Source organism: Morchella sextelata, assembly GCF_020137385.1.
Source record: "Morchella sextelata strain SCLS chromosome Unknown scls_2, whole genome shotgun sequence".
In the NCBI taxonomy this organism is placed as follows: domain Eukaryota; kingdom Fungi; phylum Ascomycota; class Pezizomycetes; order Pezizales; family Morchellaceae; genus Morchella; species Morchella sextelata.
In genome coordinates this window covers 3,593,885-3,611,660 of record NW_025408617.1, presented here as the reverse complement: position 1 = coordinate 3,611,660, position 17,776 = coordinate 3,593,885, and the positions used below count along the sequence as shown (strand labels likewise).

The following is a 17,776-nucleotide window of genomic DNA, read 5'->3' as shown; positions in this document are numbered from 1 at the left end:
TTCTGCGCACAATACGAGGCTAAATATCCCGATTAAACCGCCAAAGATCTTGTTTTCTCGAGAAATATAATAGTCTTGACAGTTTTTATGGCCCTATCATTCCTATCGTGTGCCTTTTTAACCCCGTGTAAAGACTTACCGATTACTCTCTCTAGTACTCTGTCCTCTTTATTACACAATATTAACACCTAGGTACCTTAGTATCCAGATCCATAAAATCTTTCCAAAGGTAAAGGTCAAACAAATGTCTCCGCATCATCCCGCCCCAAATCTTCGTGGCCCGGCCATTCTACGATCAACGTAATGAAAGGAAAAAGATGCCCCACAATCCTCATCTGGCGCTCTCCTATCACCGACTCTCTCATCAACCTTTCCGTCTCATTTTACACGCCATCGGTCTCATGCCCAGCTTCCTCAGCAAGAAGGGCCCAGTTAAGGGGAGCCTTGCTTCTACCCCTACCTATATCCTGAACACATGTCCACTGTACAGACCAGTTCCGTGGCCGTCTCCACCGGGGACAGCGCTACAAGCTGACAATATTGCTCCTCCCTCTTGTTTCAAGCCCAAACCATGCAGCTCCATAGGTGTTTGGTGTCTATAGTACTGTTGCAATTACAGTGCGAGAAATCTCCGTGACAATGCCTTCACATCAAGTTAGGAATGCACTAGTTACAGAGAAGAGATGAGAAGAGACACATACAGCTCATGGACCGCCTCGAACAAACACACCCCTCGTCATTATCGCGCTTTGGTGCTGTGCGCCCAAAGGGAGATCAAGCCCACCAGGAACCAAGGATGGAATTCGGCATTATCGCATCGATGCATACCTTTTTAGGGGAAAGAGGTCTATTGGAGATAGGATGGAATGTTATTTGTGTATGCGTATGAGAATCTAATCAGGACGATGACGGTGGAGAGGAGAGATACTTGTAGTCCCTCGTGGTGCTGGTGTAGTATACGGGTAATGGAGTTCCGGAAGACACCCGCTGTCACAGCAAAGTAAGTTCCCCATCCCGGCCCACCTATCAGAACATCACCCACCAGCACATCGCTCGGATCTCCGCCCGCCCTCCATCTGCGCATGCACACCACAGCTACTGCATGCACGCGCACGATCCATCTCGCACCCACGATCCGGATGTCTCACCGCAACCCGATCCCGCACCCGATAGGCACTCTCCTCTCTGCTACCACTGCGACTGCTGCCACCGTCCGTGCAACGCAAGCGGAATCCCGCTTCCAGCACTATCGAGTGACGCCCCATGACGCCACGCAGCAACCAACCAGACAGGGCCTGTGTAGCAAAGTGCTTTCGGTCTTTTGTGCACTTTCGCTTCCACATCCACAGTCGACCATACGATCAGGCACACACTGTTGTGGCGTCCTTTTCTAAAAATACGATGCACGAGGACAGGACAGAGTGGTCAAGACGGGTTTGTTTGTTTTTAAAATAGGTACAGAACGATGATATGCACGCAGATGTAGTATCATCTTCTCGTCGACTTGTGTTGCCTTCTCAGAGGCAGGAATGCAATGGAGGAAGAAAGAGAAAAAAAGATCTCAAACCAGTTGGTAGGTAGTTAGTATGTAGATACATAAACTACTTAGCGATAGTAGAAAAGAAAAGAGAAAAGAAGATCCCCAACCCCACATGAATACGCAGAAACAGCAAAAGATAAATGAAAAAAAGAAATAACCCTGACAAAATAGACCGTGGAAAACCAAAAGGAAATTTTCGAAAGCAATGTTAAATACCCGCCCCCAGTACCACAACCAAACATCTAATAGTCAGTCAGTCCATCCAAGTTAAGCCCGCTCGCTCCCCTACGCGGTTAAAGAAAAAAAAGATTATAACGATGGCAAAAAAAACTATGTAAGAAAATTAAGACAATAAAGAGAGAATTAAAGAAGGGTGCTTTTTTCTAAACCGACTCCCACACACACACACACACACACTCACTCACTCACTCACTCACTCACACCATCCCATCCCATCCCATCCCATCCCATCCCGTCAAAACCCAAAAAAACTCCGGCTGACCAATGAGTTCCTGAATCACCATCGCAGCTTCTCCCTTTTTTTGTTTTCAGATCGTTTCCTCCCCATCATTAATTCTGCCCAACAAAGGCCCTGTCCATCTGCGACTCGATACTAGTACCAGATGAGTCGTCCTTGTGGGTAGGGCTCATGGGAAGCATGACTATTGTCGAGTTTTTGTGGCTTCCGGGGGCTGGGCCCTCGAAATCAAGAGGGGGCAAGGCTTTGACCCTGGAGGCATCTTGTGAACCCTGTGACTTGTGCGATCCATAGCTCTGCGGGCGCTCGCTTTCCAAGGGTGCTGCGGGCATGTATGTCAGAGGCCTGTATGTCGGCTGGTAAGTCTCGGAAAGGATGTTCTCTCGAGACTGGGCCGCTCCCTGCTGATGATATGGAACATATCCACCCTCGGTGTTGATCTCGGGGGACTGCGACTGGCTCCTCTCGCTGTTCGGATAGCTCTGTCTGAATGGCGCCGGACTCAATCCTGAGGGGCTCATGGGGCTCTCAGCCTTAGGAGAGTCGGGCATAGGCTGGTCCAGTGGGCGGTACTCAATAAAGTCCTCACCGCCAGACTCACCATCCATCTCAAATTCATCATCAACTCCAGGTACCCGCTGAACCATCCTCCAGTCCTCAGCAATATCGAAACAATGACTGCGTCGGTAGGTGTAATCTATCTCGTCGTCGCCGTTAAGATTGCTCGAGGATCCCGCGGGACCGAGACCTCCGTATGGCCCTGAAACTCCCCAGATTCCACTCATACGGCTGGCCCTGTTGTTGCTCCTCTCCCATGGCAGAGACCCCTTGACGTTTTCACACAGGAAGTACTCGACACCATCTCCATACTGGCAACCAACAGCATCAACAACCGTCATCGGAAGGTTCTGGAGAACACAGTACATGAAAATCCACCTTCCCCTGCGGGCCTCAATGATATCATCCAAGTTCTTCCCCTTTGCGAAATCTGCCTCGAGTTTCAGGTAAGCGCTGGCAAATTCATTCTGTCTTGCTCGTTCAGTAGTATCCTCGTTGTATGAGTTCTTCAACACCACCGCCAGCTCGTCCGACTTCAACTTCTTCTGCGATCTTGGCTTCTTTGACTTCTTTTTCTCGGTGGCAGGCGCTTCTGTGATGTGCAGCAGGCGAGGCTGATCGAACGGAATATTGGGCTGGACAGGGACAGTGGAGTTATCCAGAGCCGCCATAATCTTCCTCAATGCATTCCGCGCGCCCTCCTCCTTTGTCCTCTGCTCCTTCCCTTCTTCGCCCTCAGAGAAATGGGTAGCCTCAAAGCGAATCCTCTCACCGTGGATCCACTCGCGATCCACCAACAAGTCGTACAAAACACAGAAATCATCATAAAGCCGTTTCAGAACCAGCCTGTTCAGACCGCCGGTCTCGGTGTATCCACCTCCCTTCCCATGCTTCCCAGCCTTTGGTGGCCATGACCCGTAAACATTCTTGTAAAAGTTCAGCGTAAGTTTCCTCATGGCTTCAAATCCTGCCTTCCAGGGCTTCAATTCAGGGTATTTGTCATCACCAACCCACACGGACGGGTAGTCAAAATTAGTCAGCCCAGTCGTAACGTTGTACAAGCGAATCTGGTGAAGATTGAGCGAGGCACGATCCAGGCGTTTCTTTGTTTCCTGGGAGATATATTGCAGTCCCGTATGACCCTTAATATCCTCCCATCTACCGCTTGCATGGATGAATCCCTCCCTATACAACCTCTGGCACCTCCAGCGCTCGCCCATTATCAGAGCCTCGATAATCGCGTCATCATCATTTCGGATGTCATCAATCTTCAACTCCTCAACGTAATACAAGAAATTTCCCTCCGCCGCGTTGATCTTCTTTGACAGATTCAGGTCCTCAGCATGCAATTCTGGCGAATGGGGACCCTGTAGCTGCTTGAATATCTTTTCCATAATCTGAAAAGGGGTTTCCCTGTGCAGCGTAGAGACAAGGAAAGTGTAATTGAGAAACGCAAACAAGTTTCGGACGTCGATGAGCCTCTGAAATGAGTCATTGCTGGGGTCCGAGTTTGAATGCTTGTGCTTCTTTCCCTTCATGGGAACAGCAGATTTCGGCTCCGAGTCGGTCGGCGGATAGTAAACCTTGTACGCGACATTTTGGTCCATGAAACTGTCCCCCTCCCCTGTTTGAGCTAACTGGTTGAGAATGCCCGGTTGACCGGATAGATCCTCATCTCCCCCTGGACGCGATGACGTTGGCGCACTTCCCGGCCTGCTATCCTGCTTGAAAGGGGCCGACGGAACGCCCCTTGGAACCTCCAAAAACAGATCCTGCGAGTCCTCCGGGCCTTCAGAAAATTGCAAATCCTCGATATACTGACCGAGCGCAGCAAACATCAGCGGGCCCGAATTGATCCTAAAGCTCGGTGCAACCGGCTTTGCTGCATTCCTGGGTGCTAAAAATACCAGCGTATCACCCGTGGGGTCCCACAGATCCGGTACCTACAAATCAACCAAACCCGATGAGTCAGCCAACCTAATAAATAAAATCGAATACTACGAGCGAGTAGGGTTTAGTTAAAAATGGATCAAATGTCCAACGTACCTGACCACCCCGAGTCAGGGGGCCGAAATTGTATCCCTCCAGGTTCTCGCTGCTTCCATGAGCTAGCCTCCACGCAGCCGGGATCTCAACGTCATCCTTGCGCTTCTTGCCAAAGATCCCGCGACGGCCCTTCTTGCCCTTGAGCTGCCTGGGAATATCCGCCGTTGTCGGACTGGGCGGCATAGGAATCTGTGCTTGTGAGGATGATGTAGGTCGCGATGAGCCGTACGATGTGTATGATGCAGCCGAGGCAACCGAGATGCCAGACATGCCAGACATTCCCGACATTGCTGAGGCGCCAGAGAAGTTTCTCGAAGTTCGTGAGGATCCAACCGGCGACGAAGAAGGATGTAGGTATGGCGACAGAGAACCTGATGCAACAGGTGGGTGAGCTGGTGTAGGAGCTAATGATAATGATTCTACTCGTTTTGGGTGGACTGATGTTGAATCTTGGACTTTTGGTGATGAGGGCAGTGGCATAGAAAACGTGCGGGTAGCCTTTGGCGCGATCTCGCTGGTGGGTGTTCCGTTCAGAGCGGTGATGGGCGTCTGAAGACTATCCGACCTTTCTTTTTGTTGTCGAATGTTTGTGTTGAGAGGAGGGAGTGGCGGCGGTGTTATTGTTTGTGGCACGATTTCTTGCACTTTCTCTTGCACAACTTCCTCACTGGCTGGGGAGCCCCCAAAGAACCCGGTGAAACGCTTCATAGAGGTGCTGTCAAAGATTGACGAAGCTCTGCGCCTGGACGTCTTAGCCATGATTATTCAACACACACACACACGCACGCCCAATGATAATAATAAATAAATAAACAATCCTGCTGACAGTGGTTGTGGTGCTCTGCTGATCGATCTGCGGCTGCGATGGAAATAGAAGGGGACAGGGAAACAAAAATGATATGATAGAAACCAGATCGAGGAAAAATAATATGAGAAACGAAAAAGTAGATGTGGGGCGTCGAGATTTTCTTTATCGAAACCACTAGCAAGAGAATTGAGGGGAGAGGATGGGGGGGTGGGGAGATATAAAATAGAAAAAAGAGGTGAGGTACACACCGATATGCGTGTTGGAAGGGGGGGGGTGTTCAAATCCAACAATCAAGAGATTAAGTGCGCCTGGAACGGGAGTGTAACCACGGGGATCCCCACAGGCCAGTTTCTAAGGGAGAAAGAAAAGCTGCTACAAAATGATAGTCAGTACAACCTGGCCGCTTCTAGTATCTACTGTACGGGCATTGCCGCATAACCTGTTACGGCAAGATAAAATAATGGGAAATACGTACTTGACTGGCGTAGCAAAAAAGCAAATAGTGACCCAGAAGTGGAGATGATGGTAGATGGTATGATTCTTGGGAGGGGGACACGACAACCAAAAGAACACTGCCAACGTCTACTATATACCAAACGGGATGGGACGAGTAAGGGATGTTCTGTGAGTGACGAGGATGATGGTTGTGAGTTTGATGGTTGTGAGTTTGGATCTTGGAAACGGTAATACCAGTTAAGAACTGTGATATGCAGTACTAGTAGGTAGCTGTCCCTGGCTGGGGGCTTGAACCTGGCTGCAGCAGCGACAGGCGATGGGTATAAATGCTAGGGATAGGTATACAGCTCTGAGGCTGATGATGTCGATGGTCGATGTCTAACTCTGGCTCTTTTCGATGCTGGAGCTGTGTGTAATAATAATATAACGAACGAGCAAGAGGAGGGTTTGTAGCAGGTGGACCAGTCGGGTCATTCAGGTCACGCACTCGATGTATTTAGGGATACTCAAGTGTGTACACAAGGCCACCAGAAATATATTTAAAGAATAGAACGGATATGCGGTTGGGATGCACCTCTAAGTGTGCCTATATGTACGAAGTATGAGAAAGGTATATATGTGGTGGATAGAACGGATGTCGAAGAAGCACGAATAAGGCAGAAAACGAAAGGCTAGTCCACAAAAGAGACGGAGGGTTTAAAGTGAAAGGAACTGAGAGGGAAAAGAGAATTACCGTGAAAACCCATTAGCTTCCTTTCTCTACACACGATCCACCATCTAGCTAAAGATACTAGCTCAAGTGGAGAGAAAAAATCCATTTCTTCGGATGGATGGATGGGACGGACATGCAGAGGATTCTAAAATTACACAGCTCCTCACAGCTCCTCGCGCTCCACTCACTTCCCACCACCAACCCTCTTCCATCCGCCTTACCTGATCACCAAGAATTCAAGACAGAAAGTAGCGGAACAGAAAAAAAGACCGAACGACGACCCAGTTATGCAATGACGCAAGCCCCCGGACTCTTTCCGCCTGGTAATTGGTCGTCCCACAGCTGCGGCTCAACCACTCATCCACCCCTGACCTAACCGTTGCCAACTTACTCTATCCCAATCCAGCAAAGACCCTTTCTCTTTCTCCCTACTAGACCCTGTTTTAAACTCCGCCCCACCCTTCCATGTCCTTCCCTCTTACGGAAAGCTGTCAATGAAGGTTTTGTGGCTTTCCAAAGGTCAATCGGGGCAGGAAGGGCAAGCCAGGTACCAAAACCGCCAGACAGTTAACGCCTCGCCCGAGCTACAACTACAACTGCACTTTTTGCGTTGGTGACCGATGATGACCCCTTAAGAAGATCAAAAAAAATCTACTTTGGGATGACAGCATAAAAAAAACAATTCCTTTCTTCACTTTCATGTAGAGTAGCAATTATGCACTTTTCACGGAATGGGAAAGAAAGAGAGCAGAAAGGGAGAAAAAAAAAAAAATGAGCGCACTGTCCACGTTTCATGGGCTGCGTGTTTGTATGGCTACCTGTCGATTTCGGGCTTTCCTAAAGAAAGCTGAAACGTGTCTGGTATTCTACTTCTAGGAATGAGTTGAAGCTAGGGGGAAAGCAGGAGGGCGATGTCGGAGGAGGATGAGGAACCATGGAGCTTGGGAGGAAGTCCGGCTTGGAAGGTAAGGTAAGGAAAGATGTATCCCTTGGACGGATGAAAGTTGTCAAATTCGCGACCACACTCTTTCAGCTATCACTAGCTTAATATGGCAATTGTTCGAAATTCTTGATTGGCTCTGTTGTTATTGCCAACCGTAAAAAGCAAGATAATTCCCTTACTAAGTGGTGCACGGTCCAAGGGATACAAGGTGCCTAAGGTAAGGTAGAGGCTGTACGAAGTGCCAACCCCCGAGCCCTTGTTTACATCCATCCATCCACCACCACGGCCCAGGCTATGGCTCATGAATCGGTACCTTTTCAGCCGTCGGAAGCTACAGCTTACTCACTATGTACTCATATCCCCGAATGTTAATCCGTCGGTTAGGAGATGTGTTTTTTTTTTTTCATTTTTTTTTTCCTTTCCCATCCCGTTCGATCCGTCTGTGTCGTTGTGACAAAAACCTTTTTGTCTGGAGGTGAACATCCTGGGTCACAGAGACGCTCCCACTCCCACTCCCGCGGATCCTTGCCTTCTTTCCACCGCCAAGGGAGTGGGGATATTATTATTAGAACTCGATACCTTTAGACTCTCGAGGCCGCCAAAACCCTCTCGCTTGGATCAAGCGCGGGTAAAGACTTCGTTTACTGTACAGTGCTTGTAGAGCTACATATTATGTACATTGGACCGAAGTCTCTCTCAAGGGAATCCGGAAAGGTACCTACAGCAAACACATCACCATTCGATATCTCCATGTCCCTCTGCGGCGGCGGCATACAGCACAACCTCCAACCTCCATCCTTCCCCCTATATTCCTGTCATCCCACTCCACGGTACTACATATACGAGCGCTCTCATATAAGCACTCCAGCGGCGGCGAAAAGGTTAAAATACACCCTACCCCGATCCCTTCACCCCCCAATCCCATTACCTCAAATTACCAATGTTGGTATCCGGGAGGCGCCTTCCCACCAACCAACATTCCGACATGAATCACGTGGTGCGAATCCTTCTCGCGATGCAAGTGCTGTTTCTTGGTCGTTGGCGATGAGCATACAAGTACTCTCTCTACCAGCTAGTGAATGATTAAACTTGCTCTCTGCCACCCCCCATTTTTCCATATATATACCTACAGACTGCACTGAGGAAAAAAAAAAAAAAGAGCGCCAGCCAATCGATACGCATCGCATAGATCTACCAGGCCCCTAGCGAACGAACGCACAGGATATATTTAAGCCAGAGACAGAACCAAAGACACCGGCCGCGAGACAGCGCAAAGATTTGCGTGGCGTCTGCAGGGACCTAACACCAACCCACCTAACGCAGCAGCAGGACAACCTCGCATCCTCTCGAATCGGGCTTTTTCTCTTACGAACGAGCGACTCACGCTTCGAGTAGCTGTTAACTGATGCGATGCAGGACGTAAGAAAAAAAAAGGCAGCAATAATATGTCGTGCCGTCAGTCGCGCGCGAAAGGAGTTATGTGCTTCTGCCCTTTTTTCTCTCTCTTTCTGACAAACCCGCCTAGCTAGCCTAGCTAGCTAGCTGGGCAAGTAACACGCGCTGCACACACCACTCACCACCCATGGCCCATAAGGCATCATCACCACACGTCCTTCCGCAGAGTGCAATTAACATGATCGCTCATTAACAGTCCCCCGAGATTATTGCACCTCCCCCCAGGGGGCTGTTTCGGGACTCGGGTCGCGCAGCATCCGGTTAAGAAGCTTTCTGTCTGTCTGTGCTGCTCATGAATCGATAATATATGTAATAATAATATTGCACTTTCCAGGCAGCATCAGTCTACAGCGAGAGGGAAAATTATTGTAGAAGCAGGGGGTGACTCGGCCAATGGGACTCTTCCCATACTTCTACAATAATCTTACCACACGCTGTAACTATGGCAGCATCACTCTAACTATCCGCGATGGGCCCCCTCTCATAGCCACAAGTCGTACCTACGGCCTGCTTACACCTACAGCCAGCCAGCCCTTCCAGAAACCTACACTTGCGACACAGTAGAGCATGGGCGCAGACTGTAACTGCACAATAATATACGATGATCACAATTACCTACATAACTTCACTTGCACCTAGCTACCAATCACAATATTGACATCAAATCACGACATAACTAATTGGCCAACAACCCTAACCCACCAACGCTCGACCCCCCCGGAGATTAAAGGGTCGGGGATTTTTTTGATTGACCTGTTTTGCGGGCGAGAATTTTAAAATGTGGACAGACAGACAGTTCAATGAGTCAAAATGGGGCCAAGTCGAGTGAGAGCCAATGTATCGCATGTACGGACGGAAGTGCAATACTTGATGCGTCCACTTCAATTTTCGTATTTATATATATATTAGAAACTAGAGAAGTATACTAGTACTCGAGACCGGCACGGCGCAAAAAAGTATTTTCGGGACGACTGCAGGCCGGTAGGTTAAGATGTCTTTTTTTTCTCTTCTAAAACATTCGCATTCGCATTGCTATTATTTTTTGTGGGCCAGAACGGCGACCAGTGCTTGCCCAGAAAGACATGAGGTGGGAAATAGAGCTGCGATGCGAGAGAGGGTTAGGTATAGAATATGTGGACATATGGGGGTGGGTGCAATGTTCTGCCAAGTATTGCAATGTTCTGCCAAGTACATATGTGTGTCTGTAGAGGCACAGTACGGCTGGATGTGATATTGGGCTGGGAGCTGGAGCATGGGAATGGCTTTGACATATTCGCATATATATTTGTCTGTAGATTACTCTAGGGCTTGCGCTCGAGATGTAGAGTCACGATCTAATTGAGTTCAGCTTTCGAGTTTTCGACCCGTAATAGATAGCGCACATGTCCACATCTGCAGCCACGAAACGCACCGCGAAGGAAAATAGGAAAACAAAAAGAAAAGAGTATGTAGAGTAGAATCTATTCTCTCCTCCTTCTGCGCTGCTCTACATAAACAAACCAACAGGCGCCTAACAGCTATGTACATACACACATCGACTACATTTACCTACACACCCACACCGCACCACAACCGCCTACTCCACCTCCGGATCCACGCGGCGGCAAACAATTGACTTCTTCTCGAATTCCACCCCCCGTCCCGTTACCAGGTAATAAGCAATGCTGGTATACGGCGTGGCTTGAGCTAGTGCCTGTCCTCCCTCCCTCCCTCCCTCCCATCCCCATCCCCGTCCCCGTCCCCGTCCCCCTGTAGTCGTTAGGGTAGAGTGAAATGTAACTCTGTACCACCTGGCATGGGCTGCCTCTGTCCCACCATCACTCGTTATTTGTGTTTGCCTTGAGGAAATTCAGCTGGTGCGGAGTCGCACATACAGATTTCATCGAGTACTGATCGCAGAGTACAGCCGTGAACAAGCAACTCCCTCTCCGTGTCCCAGGTACTTTCTGTGACAAGCTCAACCCCCCCACCAGGTCCAAACCAGTAGGTGACACTGACACCCACCCACCTCCTCTCACCACTCCCCGCCTCATAACCTCTCACCACCCACCCACTCCCATCAAGCACCGCACCTCTAGCTCGCGCACCCCCCCCCCCCCCCAAACCCCAAAACACACGTGCTGCTCCTCCAATGTTACGGAATGGGACGATCGATCTCAAACCATCTCTATCCCGCCCACATGTCACCGCATCTAGAAGCCGGTAGAATAGGTAGGTACCCTAAAGAAAAGTATTAGTTAGGCTTTAGAGTAGCTGCTCTACTCTACATGCATTCAATTCAGCTCAGGGGTTCAGAGCATCCTCCCCCGCGAGCACGGAATGTCCATTGCTTGGCTTTCTGTCTCTTCTTGTCTGTCTGTTACCTGTATGTGTGTAGAGTAGCGGGCCGTACCCAGCCAGCGAGCTCGACGCCGACGAGTAAACACCATTCGGGCAGACGAGACCGGTTCCGCCGCGCAATAACGCACATATGTCGCCCTCTCTCTGTGTCTGTCTGTCTGTCTGTCTGTCTGTCTGTCTGTCGCCGGGCCACTCTAACTCTACTCATTCTCTCTGCTATGGCCCAATCCCAATCCCAATCGCAATTAGCTAGCTAGCCGGCCAGACGCAAAGACACCCCGGCCGGGAGCGGCGAGTGCCCCGAACACCCACTACCACTCACTGCCCATCATTTCAGCGCTCGGCCCGTCCTCGCTCTAGATCCCGGGGCCATCCCCTCCCATCCCATCTCCTCTAGCTAGCTGTCTGCCCCCCAAAAACGTGCTCAACGACAAAAAACGTGCTCGCTGTACGTACGCTTCCATCTACCTTCCTTCCTCCACCTTCCCTTCCTCCTCCTCCTCCTCCTCCTCCTACTCTAATTACATACTCTAACTACACTCTCCCCTCCCCCGAGCCAGCAGATCCCCGACGTCATCAATCTCCCGGCCGGGTGTACAGTCCGGCCCCTCGGCAGCCCTTCATGGATCGAATCCCATATGGCGCGACCACGGGAAATCACTCGATGCCTCGGGTAATGATTGGTTGGTTACCTACCTACCTACCGCACCCTGCCCCTACCCTTGAGGCTGCCAGCAGGGTGTTTCCCCGTCGTTTCGTCTGCTGCCGGGAAGGGCGGCCGGGTGCTTGCTTGCTTGGAGTCAGAGTAGACTAAGTGAAGTGCGACGAGTGTTGACTAAGGCGGGTGGGTGGGTGGGTTAGAGTATAGGGAGAGCGACAGAGGGGGGGGGTTGGGGTTGGGGTTGGGTTTGGGGGTGCATAGCATAGGTAGGTAGGTATTGTACTCTAGACAGACATACAGACAGACAGACAGACAGACTCTACGTACCGACAATGCGACAGCAGCTTCTGCAGAGGATGCTTTAGGATGTGCAGGTTGTTTTGTTTTGTTTTGTCACTTTTCTTTTGTGTGGTTTGTTTTGTTTTGTTTTGTTTTGTTTCCTTTTGCGCCGCTGCACGTTTCTCCCCGTGGAGCCCGACCGACGCATCTGGGAATGGCCCGCGCGCTGCGATACTCCGGGGTCCGGACCAGCGGTTGAGACCGATATGTAGAGTCGCTAAACTGTTCCGCATCTGGGTTACCGGGTCACAGTGTGTGCGCTTCTAAACATGAGCGCAGTTGGTTTGGTTATGCGTCTGAATTATCGATATCTGAACCAGTTATCAACATACGCGAATTGTCGTTATGTAAACAACTGCACTTCCCTCAATCGAGGACGGTACGTATCGCCGTACGTGTCGGCTTACACAGCACAGCTCAGTTACAGTAAGCTAAGTCAAAGTTTGGGATTCGTACGATCCTATTTACTAAAGCATCAATGATCAATATTCACTCCAACCACCTCACCTCACAACGCATGTGCATTCTGGAAATATTTGATTATTTGACATGACAGATCTCGATATTCCGTCGCAACCGGGGTTTTACCCTCCCCATTGCAGAGATCATCCTGGCTGCTACTGTATATAGTGTTAACTTGGTATTCTCCATATATGTAGGTACAGACTGCACTGCACAAAGTGAAGTGCACTACATGTATTAGTTAATTCGTGCGTGTGCGACGCGTATGAATTATTATAATTAGTACTGCACGTATGAGAGAATCTGATAAGCTAGCGATAAGATCCGCCAATACTACCACCATCTCCAGCTAGCAAGCACACCTCCTCTTCTCTCCCCACAAACCCACAAATACATTACATGTAGGTACCTCTATCGATGACGTGTATACTAACTCTCCCCATCCGGATATCCGGTGAGGTCAAATACGGAAAGGTTGTAGGGCTGATAGCACTGGGGCTGTGTAGGTACCTAGACATACGAAGGACGTGGTTGTGGCTGTGTGCCAACAGTTGGTATCAATATCTGTCGTACCACATGTAACTAACTGGAGTTGTATGTAGTTTTTATTGTAGATAGTCCCATACCCCACTCGAGTCCTCCGTCCAGAATTCCGTGCTGTACGGACCCCGCCGGAACGATCCGTGGGGCCTATGTACTGTATGTACCTGCAATTGCGAGAACATCCGATGTGATATGAAGTATTCCATACCGTTCCGTGCTAAAACAAAGACGGATAGTTCAATTTGTAACCTATGCAACATCTGTGTTAGTCATTTCTCTCACAACGATCGCAGTCAATCTACATGCTACTTCATAGGGACCACGACGTTTCGAAGATATAATATGAGGGGTAGACTGTGATATGCGAGTTATTCACCAGCGTTACACCACAGCGGGCTGTATCACTCTATCCAGTGAGGTGTGTTGTACACGCGCGCACATCAGCTGTGGTTGCATAAATGTAGTTTATGTATTTGAGAAAAGGCTGAAGTTGTGGTCCGGTGAGTGTGAGGGAAGTCATGAGTCATGACTCGATCGGCTGGGGGTTGATGAATGAAGGTATCATTTTTGCATCATGTTTCACCTTGTAATAACAGGTTATTATCATGTGTGCTCGGGTTGATTGGGTCGCAGGCGTTTGCTTGGATGAATTCTCCCGGCAAGGCGAAATACTGTTTAATAAAAGAAGGTGGGATGAAACCACTAAAGCATCAAACGGTAAATGTCTGGTCAAAGCCCTCACTTGGGCTTACAAGCCTTCGAGACCATACAATGCTGGTAAATCCCATACGCCTTGTCACCGCGGCACTGGTCCACAATTCCGAGTGATAATCCATGATTGTAATTACCATTTCCAAGATAGGACCCCACGTTTCAGGTATTGAAAAAACTGATTGGATGCTTAGCATTCCAGAGATTGTTTTAGGAGTCCTATTTATGAGGCAACCCTAGCGAGTATTTATGATGCCGAGTACCGTTATTGTCAAGCTTAATTTAAGGACTATGACTACCATGCACCAGTCACAACGACGAGTCAGTATCAAGTCAAACAAGACGTACTGTCATAAAGACTAAACTCACAAACTTCACTAACTTCCATCAAAATAGTCAGAATTGATGGTTGAGTCGCGGTGAGCTACGGTGGTTTCACAGATTCTTTTACCCCGGTCCAGAGAGGATTAGAGCAACTTCGGAATTGGAAAAAGTCACAAGTTCGTCAGACTATATCTAGTTGTCAGTACACCTTATGTGTAAGTGAAAATAACTCAGGTCAGGTATAATTTATCCGAACTAACCTCTTATGAATAGTTATGGACGGCAGGTTCGCCACTGCATCACCAGAACCACATGTTCCTTAAACCACCATATCCGTATGCATACTCGGTGTCTTCCATGGATGTAGGATACCTATCATCTTGGGTACTTCTCAAAGGTCGGATCATGTTGTCAAGTCTGCCTTTTTTTTTTTTTAAGCCGACGAGTACGTTTTTGCATGTGGAATTCTGGGCACATGCGCTTGCCACATAGAACTTATTGAATCAGTGCGTTGTCCCTTTCATGGTCCGCAATGTTTCTAATGGACCGAAACAGTGTTAAAGGCTGTTACAACGAACACCCTCTCTACGTCTCTCAGGCCCTCGGTTTCATCCGGGGCCTAAGATGGACAAGGAAAATGCTGGTTGGGTCCGGAGGATCCAGGGGATCCGGGAGAGCATACAAACACTTCCCACGCAGGGACGGCCAGTATAAAAGCAACCCTTAGCGTGATACTAGAAGGAAGAGAAAGGCCTGGTGTCCCGTGCTTTGGAGGAAGACAGGTTCTAGTAACCTTCCTGATGATAGGAGGGGCCGAGGGCGGAGAAACGTGATGATGTCCAGACGTAAGGCTTGTGACGAGAAGGAGGGGCCCGGGGTGGGGGTAGAGATAAGGGAAGTAAATGGAAGGAGCTATAGAAGCTGCCAGATGATGGATGAGCAAGGAGCTGGTATAGGTATGGCCAATATCATCCATGAACCGACTTTTCAAAATTCCATTTATCGTGCGTTTGGACACGGTAGGTACATACATGTAGTGTGGTGTTCTGAAAAGAAGGAGCAAAATCTATACGCCAAGTTTGCGTGTGTGTAAGAGTCTAGTCTAAACCTTATTTTAGGCCGGGTCGGGCCGAAGTATCATCGAACGACTAGCCAAAGTTGGCCATCGGGCAACTTAGTGCGCTGCTCAACGCACATACTACACGTACTAGTATCTTCCTGACGTTTTTGAACTGGGCCATTATTGCATACACCCAAAATCATGAGCTTGGCATATTTTTGTATGGCATGCAATATCAGTCGCGTCCACAAACGTCAGGAAAATACGAGTAGAGTAGAATAAGACATGACTGTACCCGACGAACGAATCAACCGATAGTAACATAAGATGGTCTTACCCCACCGGAAGACTGCATGTACTCAATGCATATAACGATAACAGAGGATGGTCTTTGTAGACCGAGTGATATCTTATGATCAAGTACTCTATGCTACCCGATAGGCATATATCCCGGGTCGTACGGACCGTTATTTCCGCCTTTTATAACTTACGAGCCGATGATAACTAACATGCTTTCCACCTATTCTGCCCTATGAAGGATTGATACTTCTCATCATGTAATATCACTCGAGTCATAAATAAGAAAAAACGAGATCTTGGCATTCTTGATAGATTTACTTGCAATTGGTTATCACACTCACGGAGAGAAATTTTAAATTAGAGAATCTTATGTCGAGGAGAGATGAGGTATGATTCCATCTAAAACATAATTACTGTCAGGCTACATGCATTTTACGCACAAGAATAACTACCGGTATGCGAAACCGCGCACAGCAGCGCCTTATGATCGGATAAGTATATCTTCTAAAGATTGTTCTGTCCTATTTGCCTCCCAGGCTCATCGCGGACTTATTTTATCTGCTCTTCTCTGTTTCTTTCGCAGGCTTACTATTGCATCTCCATGTCTCTCCCGACAGCATTTCGCTTCTCGTTGCATTTTATTATTTCTCCTCCGATAATATATCGATATCGCTTCTGGTTGTAGCTTATTATCCGTTTTTCTCTTTATTCTTCCATTCTTCTAGCACTCATAACTCACAGCGCTTCATATCTTTATTCACGCTACTGAACTGTTGGAAAACGTGACGGAGTCTCGTTCTCCGATAACATACACGTGGCAGCAGCAACGAAGTTCTTTTTGTTGCCCCAACATGCAGGCAACGTGGTAAAGGCGTGTCATTTCAGACCCCAACAGCACACCGTCCTGGGAAATCTATATTCATAATCCTCTGAATCATAATACTCATCATATGAAGGCTGACTACGTAAAAACTGTGAAGGAATGGATCGATTCTAAGGTAAGTGATTCGTCCACCCTGGCCATCCAGTACATTGCCGAGTCGATACTCACTCGTCCGAGCGTTGCGTTTACTGATTTGATCAGACAAAAAGATAGGATAGCTATTATTCGAATTCGCCTAGGACTCTTCTTTGGCCCATCCAGCGAAGCATCATAAGAACCAGCCCACAGACTAAGTAGGATACCGCCAATTATTGTATCGCCGGGCGACAAAAGTTCCTACGATTTCGCGCAATAACCAGCAAAAATTGCCTAAAACGACTAATTTTCAAAGTTGGTACGCGGGGTTCACACCTAGAAGACACGCTCTATCAACCTTCGACTTTCCGATCACATAGCTATCCCTCTCATATCTGTTATGATTCTGGGGTTATAGTGGTTCCAAGAGATACTTCACGCAAGATAAGGGGAACTTTTGTCACCAAGCAATATCAATTGATGCATATCTTGCAGTGGAGGAGGTAGATACCTTCCTAAGATTCATATAGTTAAACTATTTATGCCTACGATCGACTAGAGATCTCTAATGTTGGAGAATATCTTATCTTACTGGTACCTAAGCTCTACTAACGTCATGATCCTATCGTGGCCATGGACAGAGTACGGGCTCGGAAGGCGCAAAAGTAACAGCGCTATAGCATACAAGAAGGACTAATTACTAAAACTTTTGTCAGTTCTAACCTTGGCGTCTGTTTGGTTTATCCCAATAGCGGCCAAAATCACACCCGACTTGGCAGAACTTGGTTGCTATACCAGGGCCACCCCTCAGCAGCACTTCCTCCTCTCCAGAGTCCCCTGAGTCTCCCGGTTCAATTTTTGGGAGATGGGGACCGCGCCGGCGGAGCTACGGTGGAGTGATTGGTGGTGGGTTAGGCTGGTTCTATTTTGTAGATGTGGTATGTTACAGCTCTCGAGATGTGTAAAGGTGGTGTTGTTTTTCTTATCTTGCCCATGTTCTTGTCCTCGATTAATTACTGCGCAAGTCGAAGAATCTGAGGGGTGGTTTATATCAGAACCATTGATGACCGATCGTGGTGATT

General features: G+C 48.5%; 3 protein-coding genes across 3 annotated transcripts; all 3 read right to left on the bottom strand.

The window, feature by feature from the left end:
• Positions 1-2,110: 2,110 nt before the first annotated feature.
• H6S33_006200 (uncharacterized protein) lies at positions 2,111-5,381 on the bottom strand (the record flags this gene model as incomplete). Its single annotated transcript, XM_044837630.1, has 2 exons — positions 2,111-4,519; positions 4,623-5,381. The coding sequence occupies 2 exons, from the start codon at positions 5,379-5,381 to the stop codon at positions 2,111-2,113; spliced, it is 3,168 nt and encodes a 1,055-aa protein (XP_044699509.1).
• A 5,373-nt stretch (positions 5,382-10,754) lies between these two features.
• H6S33_006199 (uncharacterized protein) lies at positions 10,755-11,278 on the bottom strand (the record flags this gene model as incomplete). Its single annotated transcript, XM_044837629.1, has 4 exons — positions 10,755-10,802; positions 10,871-10,989; positions 11,114-11,216; positions 11,268-11,278. Coding segments are annotated over 4 exons (281 nt in total), but the record flags the coding sequence as incomplete, so codon positions are not given.
• A 774-nt stretch (positions 11,279-12,052) lies between these two features.
• H6S33_006198 (uncharacterized protein) lies at positions 12,053-12,945 on the bottom strand (the record flags this gene model as incomplete). Its single annotated transcript, XM_044837628.1, has 4 exons — positions 12,053-12,125; positions 12,325-12,599; positions 12,669-12,738; positions 12,914-12,945. 4 exons carry the CDS (start codon positions 12,943-12,945, stop codon positions 12,053-12,055), a joined length of 450 nt encoding a protein of 149 aa, XP_044699507.1.
• Between the last annotated feature and the right edge of the window lie 4,831 nt (positions 12,946-17,776).